Raw genomic sequence first — 23734 nt, 5'->3', positions numbered from 1 at the left:
CATCTGTATCTCTAGATGCTGTCAGTGCCTGAATACAAGACCCGACTGAAGAGCCTGCATTTTAAGAGCACACTGCAGGAGAAAACTGAAGAGATGAGAGGAGGCTATGACTGCATCTACAAGGCCTCCCTGGAGCTCAAGAACAGCAAAAAACTGGCAAAGATCCTGGAGGTAGAACTGAGTCCCTTTACTGCTACACTGAAATGTGCCAAAACCCCTCCCTTTTCAACATACCGACATATAATGAGAATGAGATAAGACTGATTAAAGATTTGCTCTTTAAACTTCATTGCTGGCTGAACACATCTACTCTTCAGACTCATTCCCTCACCATAACTCAGCACTCGTTATCATGTCCTTCAGATTTATGCTTTGATAGAGTTCTACTCTGCTTCTCATTGGCTCTGAGTCTGTTTTCTTCCTATCCTTCCTATCTGTCCTTTTTCAGTTTGTCCTTGCCATGGGAAATTACTTGAACAATGGCCAGCCCAAAGGTAGTAAGACCACTGGCTTCAAAATCAATTTTCTCACTGAAGTAAGTACATTTTCTCACTGAAGTGAGTGCATTGATTTGTTAGCATTTTTCTTCAAATGGTTTTGCCACTTAACAAGCTTGTTATTTAGATCTGTGTTTGAATTTAAAGGGCCCATATCTTACTTTTTTCCTAACTTCATGTGGTTTCACTTACAAAGAAACAGGCCGAATTCAGGTTTTCAAGATGTTTCCAACCTCTCCAATTTCATCCTGTGTTTGAGACCAGTATATGTAAATGAGCAGTTCTGTTGTTTGCCTTGTTCAAATAAGAGTCCAGGCTGAAACACTAATTATAACTTCAGTGTGAGTGGGTGGGGCTAAAGTGCTTTAGTATTAATAAGCAAATATGTGCAGATGTGTTGATTTTTGTGACTTCACAAAAACAGTGAATTCAAAACACTGTTTTTTGCAGCTTAGTTTCTATATATGGACTGTGTGGGCTGAATAACACCTTTTTAAGCTTTGTAAAGTGTACATGCTTTACCATACTGTAATATGAAGAAATGTTTTTTAATGTTATGGGCCCTTTAAAGAAACTCAAAGCCTTTCACACTGTAATGTAATTAAGCTTATGTAACTCTCCTACCTTGTAGCTCGGCACGACCAAAACAGTGGATGGAAAATCTACTTTCCTGCATATACTCGTCAAATCATTGTGCCAACACTTCCCTGAGGTAATGGACTTTGCCAAAGAGCTCAATACCGTACCTCTCGCGGCCAAAGGTGAGTAGCTGATCCGTAGACACAGTTTAAGCCAAGTTACAAAGATCAGTTTAAAAAATGTTTTAATCGAAATCCTCTGTTGAGCTACTAGTGAATGCATATTCTGAATCTAAGGAAATTAAATGAGCAGACTTTCTGGCATTGGTGCAAAAAGGCTTATCATTTTCCTTTTTCCTGTTTGTCTCTAGTGAATCAGAGGAACATCACCTCAGATCTGAATGACCTGCATAATACTATCCAGGACATCCGCTCAGCCTGCCAAAAGATGCCGGCCACTGCTGAGGACCGCTTTGCTGTTGTTATGAGCGTATCCTTCCTGCATAGAGCAGCAGTATAGAAGCATTGTAGGGTACCTCATCACTGGATTTAATATCTCAGTAATAACAGCTTTAGAGGACAAGAACAAGACATTCTTAACTTTAATAAGTAGCTCGTCATACTCTATGGCAGCGTTCATTAGGCTACATAACACCAACATAAGCTCTTTATGACAACTGAAATAAACTTACAACAACATTTGTAGCTTATTTCAGTAGGTGTCGTCTGTCATAAAGGCTGTTTTATGTCAGGTGGCTATTTTTTTCTGACGCTGGGTTGTCAACACTTTTTTGGCTGAAATGACATGGCATGTTATCAAAACTGACTTTGAAGCTTAGTTTATCACAGTGACATAACACTAATATGTGACAGATTAAATCTTATAAATGGTAAAATGAAACTCACTTTACCTATATGTAAATGCCTGACTTAGCATTTAATATTATGAGCATTATGTCACTGTGACAAACACTAAGCCAAAACATTGTCATTTCACCCTAGGACGTGTCAGAAAAAAAACAACAGTATCACCGGACATAGATGTTATCTCTACTTGACATCAAAGCTGGCAAATGTAGGTGTTCATGTAGCCTTTTGAAATGTTACCTGCTGTTGTGTCTTAATATAATGAAATTTTATTCCAGGTAATTTAGGACAGTTTAATTTGGTCTATTCAACACAAAATGATGCAGCTGACACTTTAAGTGGTGTTAAAAAATAAAAAGAGATTAAAGCACACTTAACAAACTTTCTTTAGATAGCAACAATCTGAACATCACTATTTTTAATGATGTTACGGAAGAGGTTTGAGCATGGTGCACAGACCCATATGTAAAAGAAATATATATAAAGTGTATTCAACAAATAGATTTGAAAGTGTATGAAAGTGGCCAAAAAAGGTTTTTTGCTTACAGGAGAATGATTGTTGATATTTGAACTCAACAGCAAAACTAATAAACGCTTCCCTTCGGTGTCCCTTCAGGTGCTCTGCCCCTCAGCTTCTTGTTCAAATTTTCCCATTCCATCTTAAATGGTGCAGCATCTACCAGAATGGAACTGCTGCACGATTAAGCTGGAACTGGAAAATGTGAACAAGAAGCCAATTTCAGCCACGTCAACTTTGGGAGGTCACTACACGGTTGAAACACCTCACTGTCAGTTCTCTGAGGGTTCTCACACTTCTTACTTCTACTGCATGAAAATATGCCCAAGTTGCATGTAGGCGACATTTCTACATTTAGGTGGATTTTTACTATTGTAAAAATATATATGATGTGTAAAAGTCAGAGATCCCTCCCCCTTTTATTCATTTAAATTCCAGAAAAAATAGCCATTACATACAACTTTCTCATTTTTAAGAAATGAGCAGGAAAAATCAGGAAACATATATAGCAGAAAATGACACAGAAGCATCAACCAAATATGACATCAAATATTTTAGAATTGAATGTGTTCACCCTATGCCTTTATTATAGTGTCCCTTATTTTTGGAGACTTTCTTTCAGAGATGGACAGAAACACCTGTGGATGTTTTCAGATCGGAAGCAAGAATAGAGCTTAATTTACTCCTATCTCTAAAAGATGAAAGCTTTAAATACTGTTTATCTGATGGTGAGATCTTGCATGGTTGTTAGGGATTCCATTTTCTCTGTATCTTCTAAACATTTTTTATACTCCAGTTTTGGAAACTGCTGTGTTTTGCAATTTTCCTTTGACTTTCCGCTTCTTTTTGCAAGTACATTATCTTATATCTTATCTCTGCAGAAATATCTCCTTTAGACATTTTAGGTGCACATGAAAAAGAAATTTGCAAGGCAGCCAAGCTGAGTTTATTATTGTCTCTTTGAAGAGGTACATAATGTCAGTGGCTGTGTTTGAATAGGCCAACTTCTGCTTGTGTACTAATTGTGACCAAAAGCATAGTATTATGTAGTATGCAGTGTTTGACCAATATGAATTTTTCAAAATGAAAACAATAAAAATGAAATGACTGACCTTGAACACTGCAGTAGTATATACTGTGTACTGCATGCTACTCTTCATAGTAGTACACTGTATAGTATCCAGTATACGACAAAAATCATGTGCCGTGTTACAGAGTAGGGGCGCGACTGGACTGCCAGCATCAGGAAGTGAACCAATTCGACCGATCTCAAGACACAGCCCATTTTCCTTAGTCTTCCAATCACTCCTCAGCAGTCGTTGCTACCTGCTTTCAGCTCTTTTCAAGTCAGGTCTTTAGCAACTTGTGTGAATATATTTTGGTCAAGAGATGTGTCTGCTGAGTTGTGAAAGACATCATGACAAAGTGGAGAGTTTTGTTTTCTACTCATCTCTAAAGTCTCAAACAAACGTTAAAAAATGTCACCTTTTTAAATCTGTGTGGTAATCCAGTGTGATATACCATTTTTAATGTGCTCAGAGGTTTATTTGGGAACAGCTTTTGATGGGAGCGCACAGCTATAACTTGTTGGTTGTAAGATTGGACGGATGAAAGAGTTACACTGGCAGTAGAGTGCACAAAAATAGAGAGAGGGCAAATTAAATACTGATAAATTTGATATTATTCTTAGTGTTGGTTTGAGCTCTGTGTAATTTTCTGTTAAATATGTTTCATGCTAGGGTTTGGCTAAAACAAACTGCAGTATTTTTAGTTACACAAAGGCCAAAGTTTCAGTATTTTACTATTTGATTATGAGTATGTTTAATTACTAATAGATTACTAAAAATGCACTTCTGTCCTAAGTTCAGACATTGTGCTGTTCTTTCTTGTGAGATGAAGTGTTTTGTCACTAAAATATTTGGAACAATTAGATAGAATACTGGATTACATGCTCGCAGTACATGGGATAACAGGCTTCCTGCAGTTGTAGGCTGCTCTGTATAAAGACTTTTGTTAAGAAAGTTTAAAGAACAAAGCCTGTTTTAAAAGTACTTCACAAGAAAAAGCATCTGCTAAGTATGTAAACTGTTTTTTGGATGTTGATAGGTCAGCTTTATAGCAGTGTGTAGCTTTTAGAAAAATGATTTAAATTGAGATGAACAAAGTATAAACTTCATTAAATTAAACAAAGTTTTCTTTTGGAAGAATAGTTTGCAGTCAAAATCATAAGATATCGCAATATGTCACAGCATATCACAAACCCTCGAGTGGCTCAAGTATCGTGATAACATTGTATCATGGTGTCTACAGCATTTCCCACCCCTAATAAGATGTATCAGGCCTTAACTGCATGGTGTTTGTAGGGTTTTCTGGAGAACAGCCACCCTGCAGTGCAGTCTCTGGAGTCACTGCAGCAGAGGGCTATGGAAGAGTTCTGTAAGGTGGCCTCCTTCTTCGGTGAAGATGGCAGGGCCACCACGACAGAGGCTTTCTTTGGCATTTTTGCCGAATTCATCTCTAAGTTTGATGTGAGTTGCTCAAACAATCTGTAGTTTTTTAAAGGCTTGTAGTTACTGTGTTATAGTGTTTATGCCTACAAATTGGACTAATCAAATAACTGAAGTTTGGGAGGAGCTTTAGGCAAAGGTCCTAGGTCCTATAAATTTCCACCTCCACTTTCTGTTCCCATGACATGATTTCTGCATTCCACCACTGGTCCTCCTCCCTGTTCCTCAGTCCTCTCTGTCCTGTCTCTGTTTTTGAAAAGGGGGTGGTCTTCAGGTTCAAGAAGAAGGCACCCAGAGTTCTAGCTCAAATTCTCAGAGTTCTCTTTCTTACTACAGTCACAGTATAAAAAGATCATCCCAAATATCTTTTTGTCTTTCAGAAAGAAAGATGGGGAGAGAGTCATCACTCTGCAAGACTGCATGGGCAAATAGTGCCCAAGAATAACACTTCTTAATGAAAAATTTTATTTATTTATTTATGTTGGCTGGCCATGATCTTTGGGTACTCAGGCAGCACTGCATTAAGACAGTCACAATTCTATAGTGGAAATCACTGCATGGGCTGCTCAACACTTAAGAAAACCACTGTCTGTAAACACAGTTTGACACTGCATCCATCAATACAAGTAAAAACTCAACCATGTATACAAAAAACCTACTATAAACAGGATGCAGAAACGCCGCCACCTTCTGGGGGCCCAATCCCATTTAAGATGGACTGAGTTAGAGTGGAAAAGTGTCCCGTGGTCTGACAAAATCAAAATTTGAAATTCTTTTTGGAAATTGTGGACATTGTGTCCTCCGTGCTAAAGACAAAAGCCAGCATCTGTGATGGTAAAGGGCTTTGTTAGTGCAAATGGTGTGACTTGCACATCTGTGATGACACCATTAATGCTGAACAGTATATACAAGTCTTAGAGCAACATGTATTACAATCCAGATGATGCCTTTTTTAGGAAAGGCCTTGCTTATTTTAGCAAGACTGTGTCAAACCACATTCTGCACATATTACAACAGCGTGGCTATATAGTAAGAGTCCGGGTGCTAAACTGGCCTGTCTGCAGTCCAGACCTGTCACCCATTGAAAACATTTGGTGCATTATGAAACTAAAAACACAACACAGGGGAAAGCAACTTGTCTCCTCAGTTCCCAAACGCTAGAGTGATGCAACACAGTTGTAAACATACCCTGTTTCCAACTTTTTTGGTATACGTTGCTGGCATCAAATTCAAAATGGGCCGGGCTCCCGAGTGACACAACCGTCTAAGCGTTGGCCCTATCATCAGGAGACTGCGAGTTCGATCCCTGGTGATGCTACAGCCATCCGTGGCCGGGAGTCCGAGAGAGCACAATTGGCCTCGCTCTCTGGGTGAGTAGGATGGCCCCCCCTTCTCCCCCCATCACTCAATGCGATGCTACTCAGCGCAGACTTCTGTTAGCTGACGTAACAGATCTGGCGGTTGGCGCTTTCCTCCGAGCGCGTTCAGCTGTCCAGTGACGTTGCGTGAGCAGCAGCTTGAAAAGTTGCGGTGGCGCTTCACAGGTCTCGGAGGAAGCCTGTGTTAGCCTTTGTCATCCTAGTGTTGATAGTATTGTGTGATCGGGGGAGTCCTAACTAGTGTGTGGAATTGGAGACGATTAAATTGGGGAGAAAATTGGGTAAACATTCAAAATGGGCATATTGCTTTCAAAAAACAGTAAAATTTTTCAGTTTCAACATTTGATATGTTGTCTTTTTACTTTTCAATTAAATAAAGAATTTACATGATTTGCATATCATTGCGTCTCAACTTTTTTAGAAAATGCATCTCAAACGAATGTGCATATGGATGCTGTCATATGCTATATTCATATTGACACCTGTTGTGTGTGTTTTACAGAGAGCTCTAATGGATAACCAGGCCTCTGAGAATCCTCCACGCAGCCCCCGGAGCCCCCGCATGGCCTCTCCTCTGGCTTGGTGAGGAGATACACAATGTTCACACATTTACTAACACACATACAAATATTAACTTCCACTTATACACACAGAAACACAGAAATATGTTATACACACACAAGTGAAAACAAATGCAGGTGAAATACACACCAGACAAACTGTTAATCTTCACAACTGTACATATAAGTTTATAGTTCTGGCCTAAGCTACATGGAGTTTTTCAAACAAATCAGTATTCAGGTTAAAAATAAATAAGGAAATGAATCGTCTATAGCGGAAGATTGGTGTATGCGGCATAGACAAATCAGGAACATTTCTCAAATCAGAAGCGTGTAGTACATATGTATTTAGATTTGCATTTAGGTGTGGTAAGTTATGTGAACAGAATGTGAACAGAACTGTGAATGTGAACAGAACTGTGAGTGAAATCTTTCGTAAATGAAACGCCTGGTCAAAGTGTATCTGTATTGTTTTGGGGATAGACTTTTGGCATTAAGAATTCATGAGGGCTTTGTTTAGCAGATTCAGCTGATTCTTCTAGGATGTACTTACATAGAACATGGACACTTTGGGTAGACCATAGAGTGTTATAGAGATAAGATTATTCAAGTCAATGTTTTAAGTAATAAAGTGAGTTCTCACAAGCGGGATGTTTAGATGCATTTATAATATGAAATGAATTAATATTATAAGAGGTAATAGTTTATAGATCTATTATAATACCACATATTTATTGATTTTTGTTCTCTCTGTACTGCTTTGCTTTTTTGTGGGCATCCATAATGAATGCATATGCAAATTGTGTTTTTACACAGAAGTAGTTCAAAGGTTTTATGTTTGTCAGTGAAGAAAGTTCACTTTTGTGTTTTTTTTCTCTCTCTGTCATGAGCCTGTGATCATAATTTTGTTATGATCTTGCAGATATTGTGCTTTAAATGTAAACAAAACAAGTTGCTGTATTAAGAATACTTTATATTCTGTTAATACATTAACCGCTGTGGAAATTTCAAGATGGGGGGGGAAGCAAATGTAGCACCTGTTTAAAAAATCTGTCTTTCTCTGTTTTCTTCATTTTTGTAAGAAAACGTGTTAATTCTTTCAACCTGTAAATTTTACATATGGAGCAGTCTTTTTTTTTTTGTCTAATTCAGTTAGAATTTTTTTCTGTTGGTGTTGCCTTTATTTCATAATTAAATGTACTTAAGCCAGTGTAAATGTTATATGTATTGTTCTTGTTGTAGCTGTTTACAATCAGATTTAGGGCCCCAGGGGGGGTTGCAATATAAGCAAAAATGATTTTGATCACATGGTTGTCAATATTAGAAATAGACCTGTGATCCACTGTATTCATAAAAAATCTCTTAATTGTTTCATAAAAGCAAAAAAGGAACATTTCTTATATGTCCTATATGGTATAATAAAGTATTTATTCTAAGTGCTTTCTGTTTTTTTGGTTTTTGTTTCAGCCTTAATAGTAGTTACTCTGCGATATTAGTTTACAGACTCTTTCCTGGTTCTCTTCATAAAGCTCACCTGTTGGCCTCCTATTTGTTATATAGACATCCCATTTGTTGCTGTTTTGAAGCAAACAGTAGTGGTTGATATAGCCCAGTGGGCAGCATCGCTGAGTGGGGTTCAATTCCCTGCCCCAACCATGCTATACCAATAAGAATCCTTGGGCAAGACTCTTAATGTTGTGTTCATCTACCACTGTAACATTTTTCAATTTTACGTTGCTCTTGATAAGAGCATTTGCCAAATACATAAATGTAAACACTGTAGTATTGTTTATAGCTCCTGAGAGCAGTGTTTATGTTGCCTTGGCCCTGAGAATTTTCCTGAATGTTCTAAATTGGGAACAATGCGAAGGAGTTGATGATTGTTGTTGGCAATGATTAATGTACTGCAATACCATGCACTTGTATACAGACTTTCAATATGCAAACTTTTCAACTGAGTATCACTATCACAAGCAGTTTAGCTCCTGTGTTATATATATTGCCATTGGTTTGAAAGAGTTTATTTAAAGGTTTCTTTGCTTTGTGCTAAGAAGTTTTCTTATGCTGCTGTCACTCTACTATGTATAACTTACTGTGGATAATTGCTGTTGCAACATTGTTCTGTTACCTTTGCGGTAATAAAACCTCCTTACATTTTAACCAGCTTGTGTGTGTGGTCTTATATAAGGCATGAAGGAAAGGTGGAGTTTGATCCCTTCACCAGCTTCCAGACAGCTATGACAATATTATAAATGTCTGAAGGGTGAGACACTTGGCTTGTGGAGCCATGCATATGCCCCGGGGAGGAAGATTCATTCTCCATCACTGACCGAACGCCGGTGAGTCTATCTGTCCGCTTCCCTTCACTGCATGTACTGATAGATGCCAGATGGTGTTATTCAAACCCACTTTACTGCACCTGTCTAACGAGTGTGGGAGATTGCTTTAACAGTAGAGAGCGAGTCAGTATTGAAATCTCTCCGCACGGAGACGTTCTATTTAATAGTAATGATGTGTTCATATTACATGGTAGTGGTTGGTATTGTTTTTTGTAAAACAAGTTAAATGCATGTAAATAAACCATACATAAACTGTATTTTAACTGCACTGCTGTTACTTAACAGCAATAGAATGTAAATTCACAAGAACAAATCACCTTTTTCTCAGACATTTGCGTTTATTTTATCGGTTGTTACTGTTATTATTATGGTAAAATAGATTAAAAGGCAGTATATGGCTGATTTTAACCATAACTAAAAAACATGTTTTTACTGTTATTTAACAGGTTGTTTCTGGCACCCTGGCTGCCAGACACAGTTATATATATATATATATATATATATATATATATATATATATATATATATATATATATATATTTCATGCATTTCTCAGAAATTACTTAAAAATGTTTTTTCCAAACCATTACTTTGGAAATTGGCCTAAACCATATTTATAAAATTAAATAGGATTTGCAGACTTGATGGTAAACAAAATGTTGTCAAGTAAATTGAACATGTTTACTACAATTAAAAAAGGAGAAAATCTAGTTAGAAAGGTCTGTTTTATGAGCGCAATCATAAACTCTTAGCAGAAAGGGTTTTAAGGGGCTCATAAATCAAAAAAAACATTCTGTGACTTGTAACAGTGGAAGCCACTTATAATGGAAAGTAAATGAACATGTGTGGAACAGAGGTTTAAAGGTTTAAAATGGCTTTGTAATTTAGTCCTGAAAACAAACTTATATATACTGCATCAATATATGGACCATTCTACTAGGTATAAAGTCACAACCAAAAACAAATTTTGGACTTTTAACTGACTTGGACTTCAGACTAAAATCAGCGGTGACAATTCTTAATGGTACTTACTGATTTTCAGATTTTGGGATGCATTTACTTCAAAACAATGGGATCTAGCTGCTCGCCATGTGGCCATGAGGGACAGGGATGCAGTCTCACTTCCTGCTCTAAAATGCAGGGGTGTGGCTAAGGACAGAATTTTTTTAAATAGTTTTATTTTATTTAAAAATTCATGATAAATGTAACTTTTTCAACTTCACTTTAAAAAAAATGCAAAGTATTTTTAAGTATTATATTACAAATTGAAGTTTAGAGGTTAAGATTTAGGAGTAGCTCCCAGTAGAAAGTACCCTATAAATGAGAATTTTGTATATATGTAGTTCATTACTTTGTCAATTATTGCCTTTGGTTTAAATAAATAACGTAATTCTTGTAAATATCTAAAAGCAATTTTATATTTTTTGTCTTGTGGGATCACAGTTTGAACTTATTTGGCGGAATGTTCAATATGTATGTATGCATGTAAGGAAACAATCGGCCAGCTGCATTTGTCATACCATAGATAATATTACTGTATTTATTACGAATATTTTTCCATACCAGTTTCAGATACTGCTGGCTGTCGTGTTGATTTGCTGCGTGAATGTATGACTAAAAATGCTGTAAATTAATGCGCAAATGGAAAATGTAGTCTGTCTTGTCATGCTGACACTAAATGACTGACCATGTTTAGGAGTCAAAAAATAATAACCAGCTTCTGTTTTTATTTTAGTGTGAAACGCACTTGCTTTGTGAACTGCTTGACCTTTGACCTCATGGCTAGCACCGAGATACCCAGTGTCTCCCCTGCACCCACTGAAGGGGACTCAAAGCAAAAACAGACCCTGCCTGCTGCTGATATAGTGGTGCTTGTTGTGTATTTCCTGTTGATCCTGGCAGTAGGAATATGGGTAGGTTTCTTCAAGACAAACCTTGTGTCACAAAAAAGGCCTTATAACTCCTGTATTTATTTTAGTGAATAAAAGTGGATTTAAAATCCTCCGAAACCCATCTATTTTTTCTCAAATGATTCTACAGTGGCTGTGATTCCATCTTTTAAATGTTATATACATACTCTGTTGATTTGTTTGTGCCTGGAGAGAAATTTTTTTGTGCCTATGATTGTTATGACTGTCCATAATGTAACTTGTTTATGCCATTATATCTGTTGAATATTCCTTGTATCTTAATGTCCTCCTTGGCTGACTTCTAGTCTATGTGGAAAACTAAGAGAAGCACAGTGAATGGATATTTTCTAGCAGGCAAAAACATGTCTTGGTGGCCGGTGAGTCCTAACATTTGCCATAATCCACTTAAAAATAAAACCAGTGAATTCTAGACCTTTTCATGAACTTTATCCACTGGGTCCAATGGGTGACCAGTTGATTCCTGATTGCCATGCTGTGTCTGCAGGTGGGCACGTCTCTGTTTGCCAGTAACGTGGGCAGTGGTCACTTCATGGGGCTGGCTGGGTCAGGGGCTGCATCTGGCATCGGCACTACGGCATACGAGTGGAATGTAAATATGAGATATATCGATTAAATTAAAGACAGATTTACTTTGCCAAAATACCATTTTTTGCAGCATACAATGCAAATTAGCATTGTAAACATATTCTGATTATTATATGTAATATTGATAATGTTATCAATATTACATATTACAATACTGTTAAATCTAAAACAAACTTTTTTTGTTGAGTGCTGTTTTGCCTTAAATCACCCTGCATGTACCTTTCTGTCATGAATTAGCTGCAAAAATAAATTTTTTTGGGAAAAGCATATCACAGATTTTTTACAAAATAGTGTCTCAGGCATCAGGCGACATATTCGCAACTATTTCCTGTGAAACACCTTTTAAACACTTCATTAAACACATCAGACATCAGGTTCCTATCACCATTGCTGTGAACGGTTCTCATTTGGGAAGTTTCTGAATTTTGCAGACTTGTCAAAAGATTAGTGGAACTTGCCTAAAATAAATAAGGAGTGAAATAAAAAATATCTTCACTAAACATTATGTATATTTGTGGTTAGATTTAGTTGCAGAACCTACTATTAACTATAGTTAAATATGAACTATAGTTAAATATTAACTATAGTTAAATAAAAATAAGAATGTGGGTTTAATGGAATAAGGATGTAATTTTTTACAATATATAAACTTCAGAATTGTAACTCAAACATGGAATTGTGGGAACGGATGAGGAATCCCAACTGAAACATGTTATTTGACCACTGTGGTAGAATACACATTTTAGGCATTTTATAGAAGTTTTGGGCACTCAAACTGAAATAATACCTGAGTCAAGATGGTGCATCATCATCTCATTCATGCTAGATCATTTCCTATAGAATTGTGGGAAATGAATTTTACTGAAGGTCAATGACATTAATTGATCTCACCATTCTCACTGGCAGGGTATGCTAATGGTCCTGCTCTTAGGTTGGCTCTTCCTGCCCATCTACATCGCTTCAGGGGTGAGATGGTCCATCCACACTTCCAGAATGTATATTACAATATGTGACTGACTTTATATGTCAATATAGCAGACTATATTGTATAGACATATATAGACTATATATGTCTGTATTTCATATATACTGCATGTTCAACAAAGCTATTTAAATGTTCTTCTAGGTGACAACTATGCCTGAGTATCTCCAGCGAAGATTTGGAGGCAAAAGAATACAGATTTTTATTGCTGTCTTGTATTTACTTATTTACATCTTCACAAAAATATCAGTAAGTGTGTTGTGCTTTTGAGGTGTTGTTTAATATGCTGATTATTTAATATTGTAAGATATTTTTCTTCACCGGTCGGGGAATAGCACCAATGGAAATTGAATGAGCTTCCACTGGTGGAATGTCTAAACTCTACCATTGCCTTGCAGGTGGATATGTATGCCGGTGCTGTGTTCATTCACCAGGCTCTTGGCTGGGATATTTATCTAGCGGTGATTCTTCTCCTCGTCATTACTGCACTCTACACAGTAGCAGGTGAGAAGGCCGTTTGTATCTCACTACAGGGGGCTCAACATAAGACACTAAGCTCCCTTGATTCTTTTAAAACAACATACAGCAATTTAGATCCAGGAACATGAATTGTTTTCTTGAAGTAAGCAAGGCTCCAAAGCAGTCTGGGTAACTGAAGCAATTATTATAAACATGGAATTTATCTAGGAACAAACCTAGAGACGTCACAGTTCTAGAGCAACTAATTTGAATTTGTAATCTCTGCTGCTTGTTAATAATTATTTTTTATTGTATGCAGACAGACAGTTCCAGTACATTGACTAATGATTAATCACAAGCCTACCCATCAAATGAGAAGACATTGTTTACACAGCTAGATGAACTTGAATTTCTTCTGAGTGCCAAAATCATGATTATTACAGTGTCATTACTGAATCCTCCTGAGCTCCACCTTATTTTCTGAGCCCTCCAGTCACTGTTATGTAATGAATGAGTTTTAATTTTATTCTAACAGATTTAATCTGTTGGGGTTGGAATGCAAGAACTAAAACATTAAAATATGTACTGCTTCCATATATAATATATATATATATATATATTTATATATAAATATATGTGCATCCATAGTAAGGTTCATGTCCGCTTGTGTATATGTGTGGTGCTGTTCATTAATGTAACATACTCTAATTAGTGTCTCCACTATATGTTAGCCTCTATTGTAGATTTATGTTTATGTACATTGCTACTACAATACACAGGTGAATTAGTACTAGTATTTGACTAGTACTCATTTTAAACTGATACTTTGAGCACAGATATTGGCAGAGATGGGTAACAACTAGTTCCATTTAATCAGTTTTATGTACCCTGGTAACAGTTTGATGCCTTGGTACTTTCCTGAGTATTTTTTAAATGGTAATTAAAACCTTTTCTTCTACTGAAGTATATCTGTGAACAAAAGAAACTACTTTTTACTTAGTTTCATTTTAGTCATAAACATTTATGAACTTTTTTCTCTTTAATTTCTTTCTATTTTGTTGGTTCAGAACCAGTACTGCTTTGTGATTAATTACAGCTCTGAACGGAAGAAGAGCACATGGTTGGACTTTTCACCTCAGTTCTATGAGTGACCAAGTAGTTTTTGACCTGCTGCTTTTATATTTGTAATTGTAAGTTGTTTTTTGGAAAGGTACTTTAACTTTTACTTGAGTTGTTATTATCATTAAAACAAGAAGTTTTAATTAAGTATGGTTTTAGGCTCCATTACCCACCTTGTTGGATTGAGGTATCCATAACTCTAAAACTGGGAAAGCATTATCAGATGGAAGAAGTATGAATAGCTGTGTGTCATTTATGCTTATTCTTTTGTAGCAGATGGTAAAAATGTGCTGCAGCTGTGGCAGCATGTCTGTGATTATTGATGCATAGTTTGTCCTGTTCAAACTATGATGCATAGTTTGTCCTGTTCAGTCAGAGTACAGTGATTTATCTTGTGAACAGTTTTTAACAGTGATCTCTGTGCACCATTGTGAGGAACGCTAACCTTGATGACGTTTCAGGTGGTCTCGCAGCGGTCATCTACACTGATGCGGCTCAAACTCTCATCATGCTGGTGGGGGCCCTGACCCTCATGGGCTTCAGTATGTACCACTTAGCATCTCTGATTTATTTACTGCCAGTACTTGTGCAAGCCTCTGAATTTGCTTCACTGAAGCCGGTTCCATGTATTATCCTTTAACTTCCACGTTTGCTTTTCTCTCATTCTTCTTTGTGTGGAGGTTTTGTGGAGGTTGGGGGTTGGCAGGCTCTCTTTGATGGCTACAGTAACGCCATCCCCTCAGTCAGAGACCCAAACACTACCTGTGGGATCCCACGTGAAGATGCCTTCCACCTGTTCCGCGATCCTGTGACCTCTGACCTGCCCTGGCCAGGCGTGCTGCTGGGCATGTCTATCCCCTCCATGTGGTACTGGTGTTCTGACCAGGTGAGCGAGGGAATGTCTTGAAAAATGCTGAATTTTGGTTCGGGCCAAATGTTGCACATGTATGTAATATTTTTTATATGCACAAATAGATGTACATATATTTTTCCATACGGGTTCTCCTCATAGAAAAACGATTTCTATAATAACAGGTTATTCTCATGCAGATGCATTTTACATTTTTTTTATTACTATTTTAACCTTGATGGTGTTCAATTTTACCGGTGCCATCTATTGCTGTATTGTGTGAGCTGAAACTTTTTCTTCTTCCTTTTGAGAATCTGTTATTGTGTCTATAGAAGACTTTACAACTTTATACAGTTGATATTTTCCAGTTTGTCCTCCGGCTGAACCTAGAAAATGTGTGTATGCAGGTTATAGTGCAGCGCTCACTGGCTGCTAAGAACCTGCTGCATGCTAAAGGAGGCTCTCTACTGGCTTCTTATCTCAAAGTCCTGCCCTTTTTCATGATGGTGCTGCCAGGCATGATCAGCAGAATCCTGTTTCCAGGTATTCCTGCTAACATTAGTTTGCTTATTTAGCAAGGAATGATGCTATAGCTAGAGATGGTACTGATTCGATTCCAGGTATTGGTATTAGGCCAGTTATATCCAATCCAATCAAATATATCCTGAAATATCACACACTTGTGTTTGGTGAAGTGATGTTGTTAGCTGTGTATTTCTTCCTGTGGGGTAGTAGAGTTTTTCAGTAGTTTTCTGTAGTTTGAACATGATAACCTACTCACCTTAGGTGAAGTAGTTTTAAAGAAAAATTATTGGATCGTATTGGTATCGGCTTATTCTGAAGGTTTCAATGTCGATATTGGTTTTGGAAAGAATAAGTAGTTATTTTAGCATATTCTTCAGAACGTTTTACGCAAGTTTTCACACACACACATGGATGCGGGAAGTGCAGGTGTTGAGGTGGCTGCAGCACCCCCAGATTTCAGGATTGTTTAAAATTGCTTAAAATACTTTTTTAAGGAGATAATAATAATAATAATAATAATAATAATAATAATAATAATAATAATAATAACAACATTTTATTTCTATAAAAATGTATTATATAATTTATTTATTAAATAAAAATATAAGAACTCAACTTTGTTGTAAAGACATATATGTGCTTTTAAAGGGTGAAGTTCTTTTATTAAATATTTTTAAAATCAGCAGTAGCTGTGGACTGTTTAACCCCTTAAAATCCCAGGTTTATGACATACAAAGGCTTATTATTTAGTAACTACACAGACTACAATGCAAACTAGCTGAGTAATTCTCAGGTTAATGAAGTGTGTAGTAAAACTTTGACCATTAAAGGGGTTAAAGAGAGCTGAGTTGCTTCCCTTTCCAACTGTTGGCAGCTCTGGGAGCATGTTGCTAAAACACAATCAATATAGTCATGTTTTTTAAACTTAAAAAAATCATCTCACATTATAATGTCCCAATTTTATAATGTAATATTGAATATTATAGCGTGTTATGACACATTCTGTTTGATGTAAATTATCCCAAAAATTAACATGCAAAAAAAAATGCCATGTTATTCTTGCATGATGTAGGTCATGTATATGCCTCTTAAAATTTCAGCACTCCCATCTCAAAACACCATCCCACGTCCCTGTTTACACATTTAAACACATTTCACATTGAAAACTGGTGAACTATTAAATCAGCCAAAGTGAATGATATCATTTGTATGTTTTTGTCTTTCTGTGATGTAGATGAGGTGGGCTGTGCAGACCCTGTGGCATGTAAAGAGATCTGTGGAAATTCTGTGGGCTGCTCGGACATTGCTTACGCCAAACTGGTCATGGAACTCCTTCCTTCAGGTGAAAAGTTTGGTCTTTTGCCATTCCACTTAGCAGTATGTTTTGGTGATTTTCTTGGTATCTGGAAATTTGACAGTTGAGGTGTATGTGTAGGTTTGCGGGGTCTGATGATGGCTGTGATGCTGGCGGCTCTTATGTCATCTCTGACTTCCATCTTCAACAGCTCCAGCACTCTGTTCACCATGGACCTGTGGAGACACTTCCGCCGCGCTGCCTCTGAGTGGGAGCTCATGATTGTGGGCAGGTGAGATGCCACTTAATGCATATCACTCATTTACTAATGCTCAGGCTATTTAACAGAAGAGCTTATATGAAAGAGGTGAGATATTCATGTGTCTTTCTTTAACACTTAGACATATACATGTTACTGTTGTTCTGCTATGTTTGCTATTTTATTTGCTATACTAATTACTATTTAAATGTAATTATGTAATTACAAAATAATAAGTACTTAGTGAGTTATGTAATGCATTACATATGACTCACACACTATATTAGCAGGTTCAAGTCTGCACTTTTGGCTTACACTATATGGACAAAAGTATTGGGTTCAGGTGTTTTAGCCACACCCATTGCTAACAGGTGGATAAAATTTAGCAGTGGTGTTTCCCACCAGTGGTGTTAAGCATGCTGCCACTGGACCCTGGAGCAGTGGAAACGTATTCTGTGGAGTGATGAATCACGCTTCTCTCTCTGGCAGTCTGATGGATGAGTCTGGGTTTGGCGAATGCCAGGAGAACATTACCTGCCTGACTGCATTGTGCCAACTGTAAAGTTTGGTGGAGGAGGGATAATGCTATGGGGTTGTTTTTCAGGGGTTGGCCTAGAGCCCTTAGTTCCAGTGAAGGGAAATGCTTCAGCAGACCAAGACATTCTGGGCAGTTCTATGCTTCCATCTTTGTGGGAACAGTTTGGGGAAGGCCCTTTCCCAGCATGTTCCAGCATGACTGTGTCCCAGTGCACAAAGCAAGGTCCATAAAGGCACAGTTGGGTGAGTTTGGTGTGGAAGAGCTTGACAGGCCCTCACAGAACCCTGACCTCAACCCCACTGAACACCTTTGGGATGAACTAGAGCAGAGATTGCGAGTCAGGCCCTCTCGTCCAACATCAGTGCCTGACCCCACAAATGCTCTTCCGGATGAATGCGCAAAAATTCCCACAGATACTCTCCCATATCTTATAGAAGGCCTTTCCAGAAAAGGGGAAGCTGTTATAGCTGCAAAGGGGGGGACCAACTCCATATTAATGGCTTTGAATTTAGAATTGGATGTCATAAAAGCTCCTGTAGGTGTCCTAATACTTTTGTCCATATAGTGTATTTTGCCTTATTTTGATTTTGACTTAATTATTTGACTTATTACAAAAGACAAAACTGTCTGTCAAATTTCATTCAGTTGAAATCAGTAAAATATTTTATCTTCTCTGTGGTATCTGCTGAAAGTTTAGAATCTGCACTTCTCCACTTGGTTTAATGAGCTGCTAGAAAGAAGTAGAAATGTTTCTGTAATATTGCAATTTTTTGTACAGGAAGTCTTGGAAGGCTACGTGCACATGCACACTTTTGTGTGTTTGAATTTTTTTGCTCGCTGGCTGAAGAAAGCCAGATAGTGAACGTTACTGCTAGGTCGAAACACATTTCATTTTACAGCACACCCCTAAATCCACCCCAAAGCAGTTTCAAGTTTTTCAAAGGTCTCTCACACCTTCATCAGAAAGTAGTTTTCCTAGTCCGGAGCGCCTCTCTAAAGTCCATTCCTGTTCTGTTTTGGGAGAAGCCATATTCCCCACGTTCATTCTTTCATTTATTCTTAGCAGCTTCACTGCGGCTATATGCTGGATTGTATTTCTTTGTACGAGTGAGGTCTTGTGTTGTGTGTTCAGAGTGTTCGTGCTGGTGTTAGTGGTGGTGTCAGTGTTATGGATCCCCCTGGTTCAGTCCAGTCAGGGTGGTCAGCTCTTTATCTACATCCAGTCCGTCAGCACCTACCTGCAGCCACCTGTGTCTGTGGTGTTCATAGCTGGCTGCTTCTGGAGAAGGACCAATGAGAAGGTATTCAGAAAACAATCAGGCATTTTTGTGTAGATTGTAATCGTTTGTATTGATCATATCATAGAATGATTGTGTAGATGATTTGGGTTTACAAACCTTGAGGCATGTTTAAGGAACTTTGAAAGGAAAATAACAGTACATTAAAAGATTAACTCAGTCAAGTTGAATTAGGTTTGCAAACTAAAAAATCTAATTGCATGGTTTACCTCTCACTCCAAAACATAGTTGATCAATCTCTATGTAAGTGAAGTTTGCTGCTGAAGTTAGCATTATGCAAACTGCATGTCTGAATCAACACCCCCATCTCAAACCGCATTAAGTAATCTCAAATAAATTTGCTTAGGTGGTTTTTGATACTGTACAAAGTACACTATTAGAAAAAATCTAGCTAAAAAGTATATAGCTAAAACACATGGCATTTAGCCCAAAACCTGAATACTTTTGTACATTTAAATATGTAACAATTCTGAGTGTTTTGCTTCATGTGTGCGGTGCAGGGGGCATTCTGGGGTTTGGTGCTGGGGCTGCTGGTGGGAGTTCTGCGGATGATTCTGGATTTCGTCTACCCCCTCCCACAGTGCTACGAAACAGACAACAGGCCTGATATTATCAAATACGTTCACTACCTATATTTCTCCATCATCCTCTCCCTGTTCACCCTCGCTGTGGTGGTGTGTGTGAGCTTGGCCACAGAGAAACCCACAGAAGAGCAGGTTAGCACACATGCATACGCAAGTAGAAAAGAAGATAAGAAGGAGCACCATAGTAGGTGGTGGGGAACACTTGAATATCAAGTTATACACAGACTGTACCTCAAAATGCACCACTACTTTTAACATTTTCTGCATAATTCAGTTATTAAGGTCTAAATTCACTCTGGCTGTTTTGATATGAAAGGGTTCACTGAAGAGAAAGGGGTCACAATGTTCACAACACAAATATAGTCATTTAATGTACTCTCCAAACCTATTAGCAATCCCATATGGCCTCTGAGTTTTTATATGTAATGCTAATGATAATAAAATAGTGGTAAATCTGAAAAAATAAGTTTTCTTTGGGGGCTATTTTGCCTTAGAACTCCCTGCATGTACCTCTCCACTTTGAACAGATAGTAAAAAAATTATTTTAGGCCAAAACCTGATCTTAAGCCTATTGTAAAACAATGCCTCATTATCAGATGTTTTGTAACCACTTCATGTAATAACTTTCTATGAAGGAGCTGTTAGAGGCTTTAAGACATATGGTTCCTATCACCACCACTGTAAACAAATTTGATCCTAGAACTCAGCATTTCACATCAAACCACTCTGAATTACATGGTTTACATCTTAATGATTATGCAGATAAAAAAGGGGGGATTTCCCTTTAAGAGTGGTGTATTTTAGGGTAAGTCCACACATAACTTTATATTGAAGTGAGTGCTCCTCTCCACCTACTGGGGTTTGTCGTTTTATGACTTTATAGTCATCACAGCTATCAGTTCACTGCCTAGTTTAGATGATAAAATTCCTCTTGTATTAACAGAAAGTGACACTGAAGGTTTATTCTTAAATTCTGAATACTCCATATTTCACATGAGCCTTTTGAGGTAACGTGTCCTGTTTGTCACAGATAAGTCGGCTGACGTGGTTCACGAGGTTTGATCCTGTGCAGAGCAGTGAGGCAGATAAAGAAGCTGGAATCTTTTCACTCAAGAACAGAGTACATCCTGAAAATGAAAAGAGCAACGGAAACATAGAAGAGCACTCGAAAGGTATGGTGGCCTTGTGCTATCTCAAATGCATAATCAACTTCAACCAGCAGGGGGAGCCAGAGAGTCATAATAAATATATAAAAATTACATGGGTTTCTATAAATGTTTAAAATAATTGCTAAATAATAATAATAATAATAATAATAAAAGCACTCACTATAGCTGTAAGACATGAAAATCTCAGGCTATATTTTAGCAAATCCTGGGACATGGACATGCATCTTAATTTGTATAAAAATGCTCAAATGTACATAAATGGACGGGGCAAGTGTTGTATAGAATCACACTTATTTTATAGATGTTTAAGCAGAAATTTGGTAGACTAGAAAAAAATGGTGTTTACATATAAAAGAACTCTCTACAGTTGCATGCAAAAGTTTGGGCACCCTGGTCAAATGATGTTGGTTGATTTTCTAAGTGAAAATAAGTTAACACATCTTCCACAGAGAACACACTCAGCACATTTTAATGCACAATTTCTGTTTATTTGCTGAATTTAACACATTGGGGAAAAAGTAAAACAAAACATGGCCTGTGTGAATGTTATAGCACATTTTATATTTTATATTTTATTTTTTCCAATATGTTAAACTCTGCAAATAAATTGTGTAAATCAAGAATTTGTGCCCTACAATTAGCAGAAAATGTCATATTTGAATTTGTTCTCTGTAGAGGATGTTTTAACTTATTTTCACTCAGAAAATCAACCAAACATTACTCGACCAGGGGTGTTCAAACTTTTGCATTCGACTGTATTGTTCTGTTTTCAGACCCAGCCAGTACGGCTCAGGCTGAGAAGACCATTAGGTCTAAGCTGAAGTCTACTTTGCTCTGGCTGTGCGGGATGGATCAGGGGTCTGGAGAGAAAGCCCCTCCTCCTCCGTCTGAGGTTGTGGTGTGTTCCCTGGAGGAGGACCCCTGCCTGAAGCACGTGGTCAACGCCAATCTTATTGTCTGCCTGTCAGTTGCAGTGTTTCTCTTTGCCTACTGGGCATGACAGGTCTTCATACCACTGGAGCCAACAACACTGATCGTACAAATTTCAATCCATCAGTCAACCTTTTTTTTAAACTCAGAGTACATGGATGGAGACTCCCCATTTTGTAGCCAAGCCAGTACAGAAATCAAGGATGAAAACGGAATTGTAAAAACATATCAAATGCTAAAAAAATATAAAAATAATAATAATCACAATAGTAAATTTAATAGTTAAAACAGTCAGATCAGAATAAAATATTACACTTGCAACAATATAAAAACTTAATAAATAACAGATCAAATAGGGATAAAATGAATAAAAATATATAGTTAATGAAACAAATAAAGGAATGGAAGATAATAATAATAAAATAATAAAATAAATAAAAAGAATAACAGAAGTGACACAAAAACATACCAAAAACATATTAAAAGTTAACTAAAATCATGTAAAACAGTTGCAGGCTGTGTGGAGGTGGTTAGAGACTAAATGTGTAAAATGTTTATGTGACATCAGCAAGCAAAGCTTTAGTTTCCTGTAATAAGTTCCAGCTTGTTGGTGCTCTGTAGCTACAAGCAAATTTTCCCAGTTCGGTAAAAGCTCTCGACAAGGAACGAGTCTGATAAAATGCGTTATTTACACACAGCATTTTTGTGATGTATGATGGCATATGGCCAGTAAGTGCTTTATAGTTTAGAAGAAGGCAGTGTGTCTCTCGAAGCACAGCCAGAGACCAGACAACCTTTTCATACAGTACACAGTGCTGGGTGTTGTACATATCTCTAGTAATGATTCTTAAAGCAGAGTGCATACAGAGTCTAAAGTAGTTGCAGATGCATATCTGTATATCACAACACCATAATCCAGAATAGACAATAGCATTACATCAACAATCTTTTTCCTCATATGCATCGGGAAACATACTTTGTTTCGGTACAGGAATCCAAGTTTTTGCCTCGGTTTACATGTAAGCTTGTTAATATGGTATTTAAAAGTGCATTTATTGTCTAGCCATATGAAAAGATATTTATATTCACTAACTCTTTCAATGTCAGACCCTTGAGGGATTTTAAAAGTCTTAAAATCAATATTAGAGGCTCTGGAAAGCAGCATAAATTTAGTTTTCTCAACATTTAAGACTAGTTTATGATTGTAAAAAGCTGATTGTAGGGCATTAAAATAATGCTGCTGTTCATCCATTGGAGTACCAATATAGTCAGCTGAGCAATGCAAGATGGTGTGATCGGTATATAAATGTATTTTGCAAATGACAATGGAGGTGGCAATGTCATTAATATAAAGAATATTTTATATAACTGACTGCACAATGTTTCTTTCTGTCAATGGCACTGAAAAGATCATCTAAGATCAGAGTAGCAGCAGAGACTGTGCTGTGCTTTTCTCTAAAACCGGGTTGATAGTCTGACAAGACTGAATTTCAATGGAGAAATATCTTAAGTTAGTCATTCATTAAAGTTTCTAAGATGGCTAAGCATGACGATTTTGAGATAGGTCTACAGTTATTAAGATCTAAGGCATCACATTCTTTGTGGAGTGGAATTACATGTGCTGTTTTCCAGATACTGGGAATTCTGCTTGATAAAATACAGGGTGTCCCAAAAAAAATTGACATCATTTGAGACGTGAATATCTGAGTAACTACATGTCCTGGGCAAACGAAATTAAATAGGCTTCATGTTGAACAATACAAGATTTATTTATCAAAATTCGAACAAGAAATTCAGAGGGATGTAGATTTTATAACCGATTTCACAAAGCTTCACAAATGTAATATCTTCTGATACTGGTGGTCGTCCAGATCCCTTCGCCCTGCACAGACAGCCTTCCTCTTTGAATTTTTTGTGCCATGTCCAAATCTGCTTTCCAGGTGGTGCATTTTTATTGAATTTTCTCG

The 23734-nt window shown here is 37.3% G+C and overlaps 2 protein-coding genes across 2 annotated transcripts in view; both read left to right on the top strand.

Annotated features, from left to right (window-relative positions):
* Positions 1 to 9065, top strand: part of grid2ipa (glutamate receptor, ionotropic, delta 2 (Grid2) interacting protein, a) — a 64567-nt gene extending 55502 nt beyond the window's left edge. The window contains 6 exon segments of the mRNA XM_036589526.1: positions 16 to 171; positions 449 to 535; positions 1129 to 1258; positions 1447 to 1565; positions 4823 to 4987; positions 6848 to 9065. Of these exon segments, the coding sequence (XP_036445419.1) occupies positions 16 to 171; positions 449 to 535; positions 1129 to 1258; positions 1447 to 1565; positions 4823 to 4987; positions 6848 to 6931 (741 nt within the window). The 3' untranslated portion in view covers positions 6932 to 9065.
* Positions 9066 to 9116: 51 nt separating this feature from the next.
* slc5a11 (solute carrier family 5 member 11) lies at positions 9117 to 21863 on the top strand. Its single transcript, XM_036589525.1, has 16 exons — positions 9117 to 9244; positions 10980 to 11157; positions 11460 to 11531; positions 11660 to 11764; positions 12667 to 12726; positions 12887 to 12991; positions 13141 to 13246; positions 14782 to 14862; positions 15001 to 15206; positions 15578 to 15713; positions 16930 to 17037; positions 17131 to 17281; positions 18919 to 19087; positions 19585 to 19800; positions 20699 to 20840; positions 21611 to 21863. Exons 2-16 carry the CDS (start codon positions 11023 to 11025, stop codon positions 21835 to 21837), a joined length of 2019 nt encoding a protein of 672 aa, XP_036445418.1. The 5' UTR covers positions 9117 to 9244; positions 10980 to 11022; the 3' UTR covers positions 21838 to 21863.
* The last annotated feature ends 1871 nt before the right edge of the window (positions 21864 to 23734 follow it).

This window comes from Colossoma macropomum, unplaced genomic scaffold (genome assembly GCF_904425465.1).
Source record: "Colossoma macropomum unplaced genomic scaffold, Colossoma_macropomum, whole genome shotgun sequence".
NCBI lineage: Eukaryota > Metazoa > Chordata > Actinopteri > Characiformes > Serrasalmidae > Colossoma > Colossoma macropomum.
This window is presented reverse-complemented; position numbering and strand designations above follow the sequence as displayed.

Excerpts from the sequence above, each read along its gene's own strand:
- slc5a11 (XM_036589525.1), top strand. The coding sequence starts at position 11,023 with ATGGCTAGCACCGAGATACCCAGTGTCTCCCCTGCACCCACTGAAGGG. Across the intron at positions 19,088-19,584 it reads GGAGAAGGACCAATGAGAAG|GGGGCATTCTGGGGTTTGGT; the intron begins GTATTCAGAAAA and ends TGTGCGGTGCAG. Across the intron at positions 20,841-21,610 it reads CATAGAAGAGCACTCGAAAG|ACCCAGCCAGTACGGCTCAG; the intron begins GTATGGTGGCCT and ends TTCTGTTTTCAG.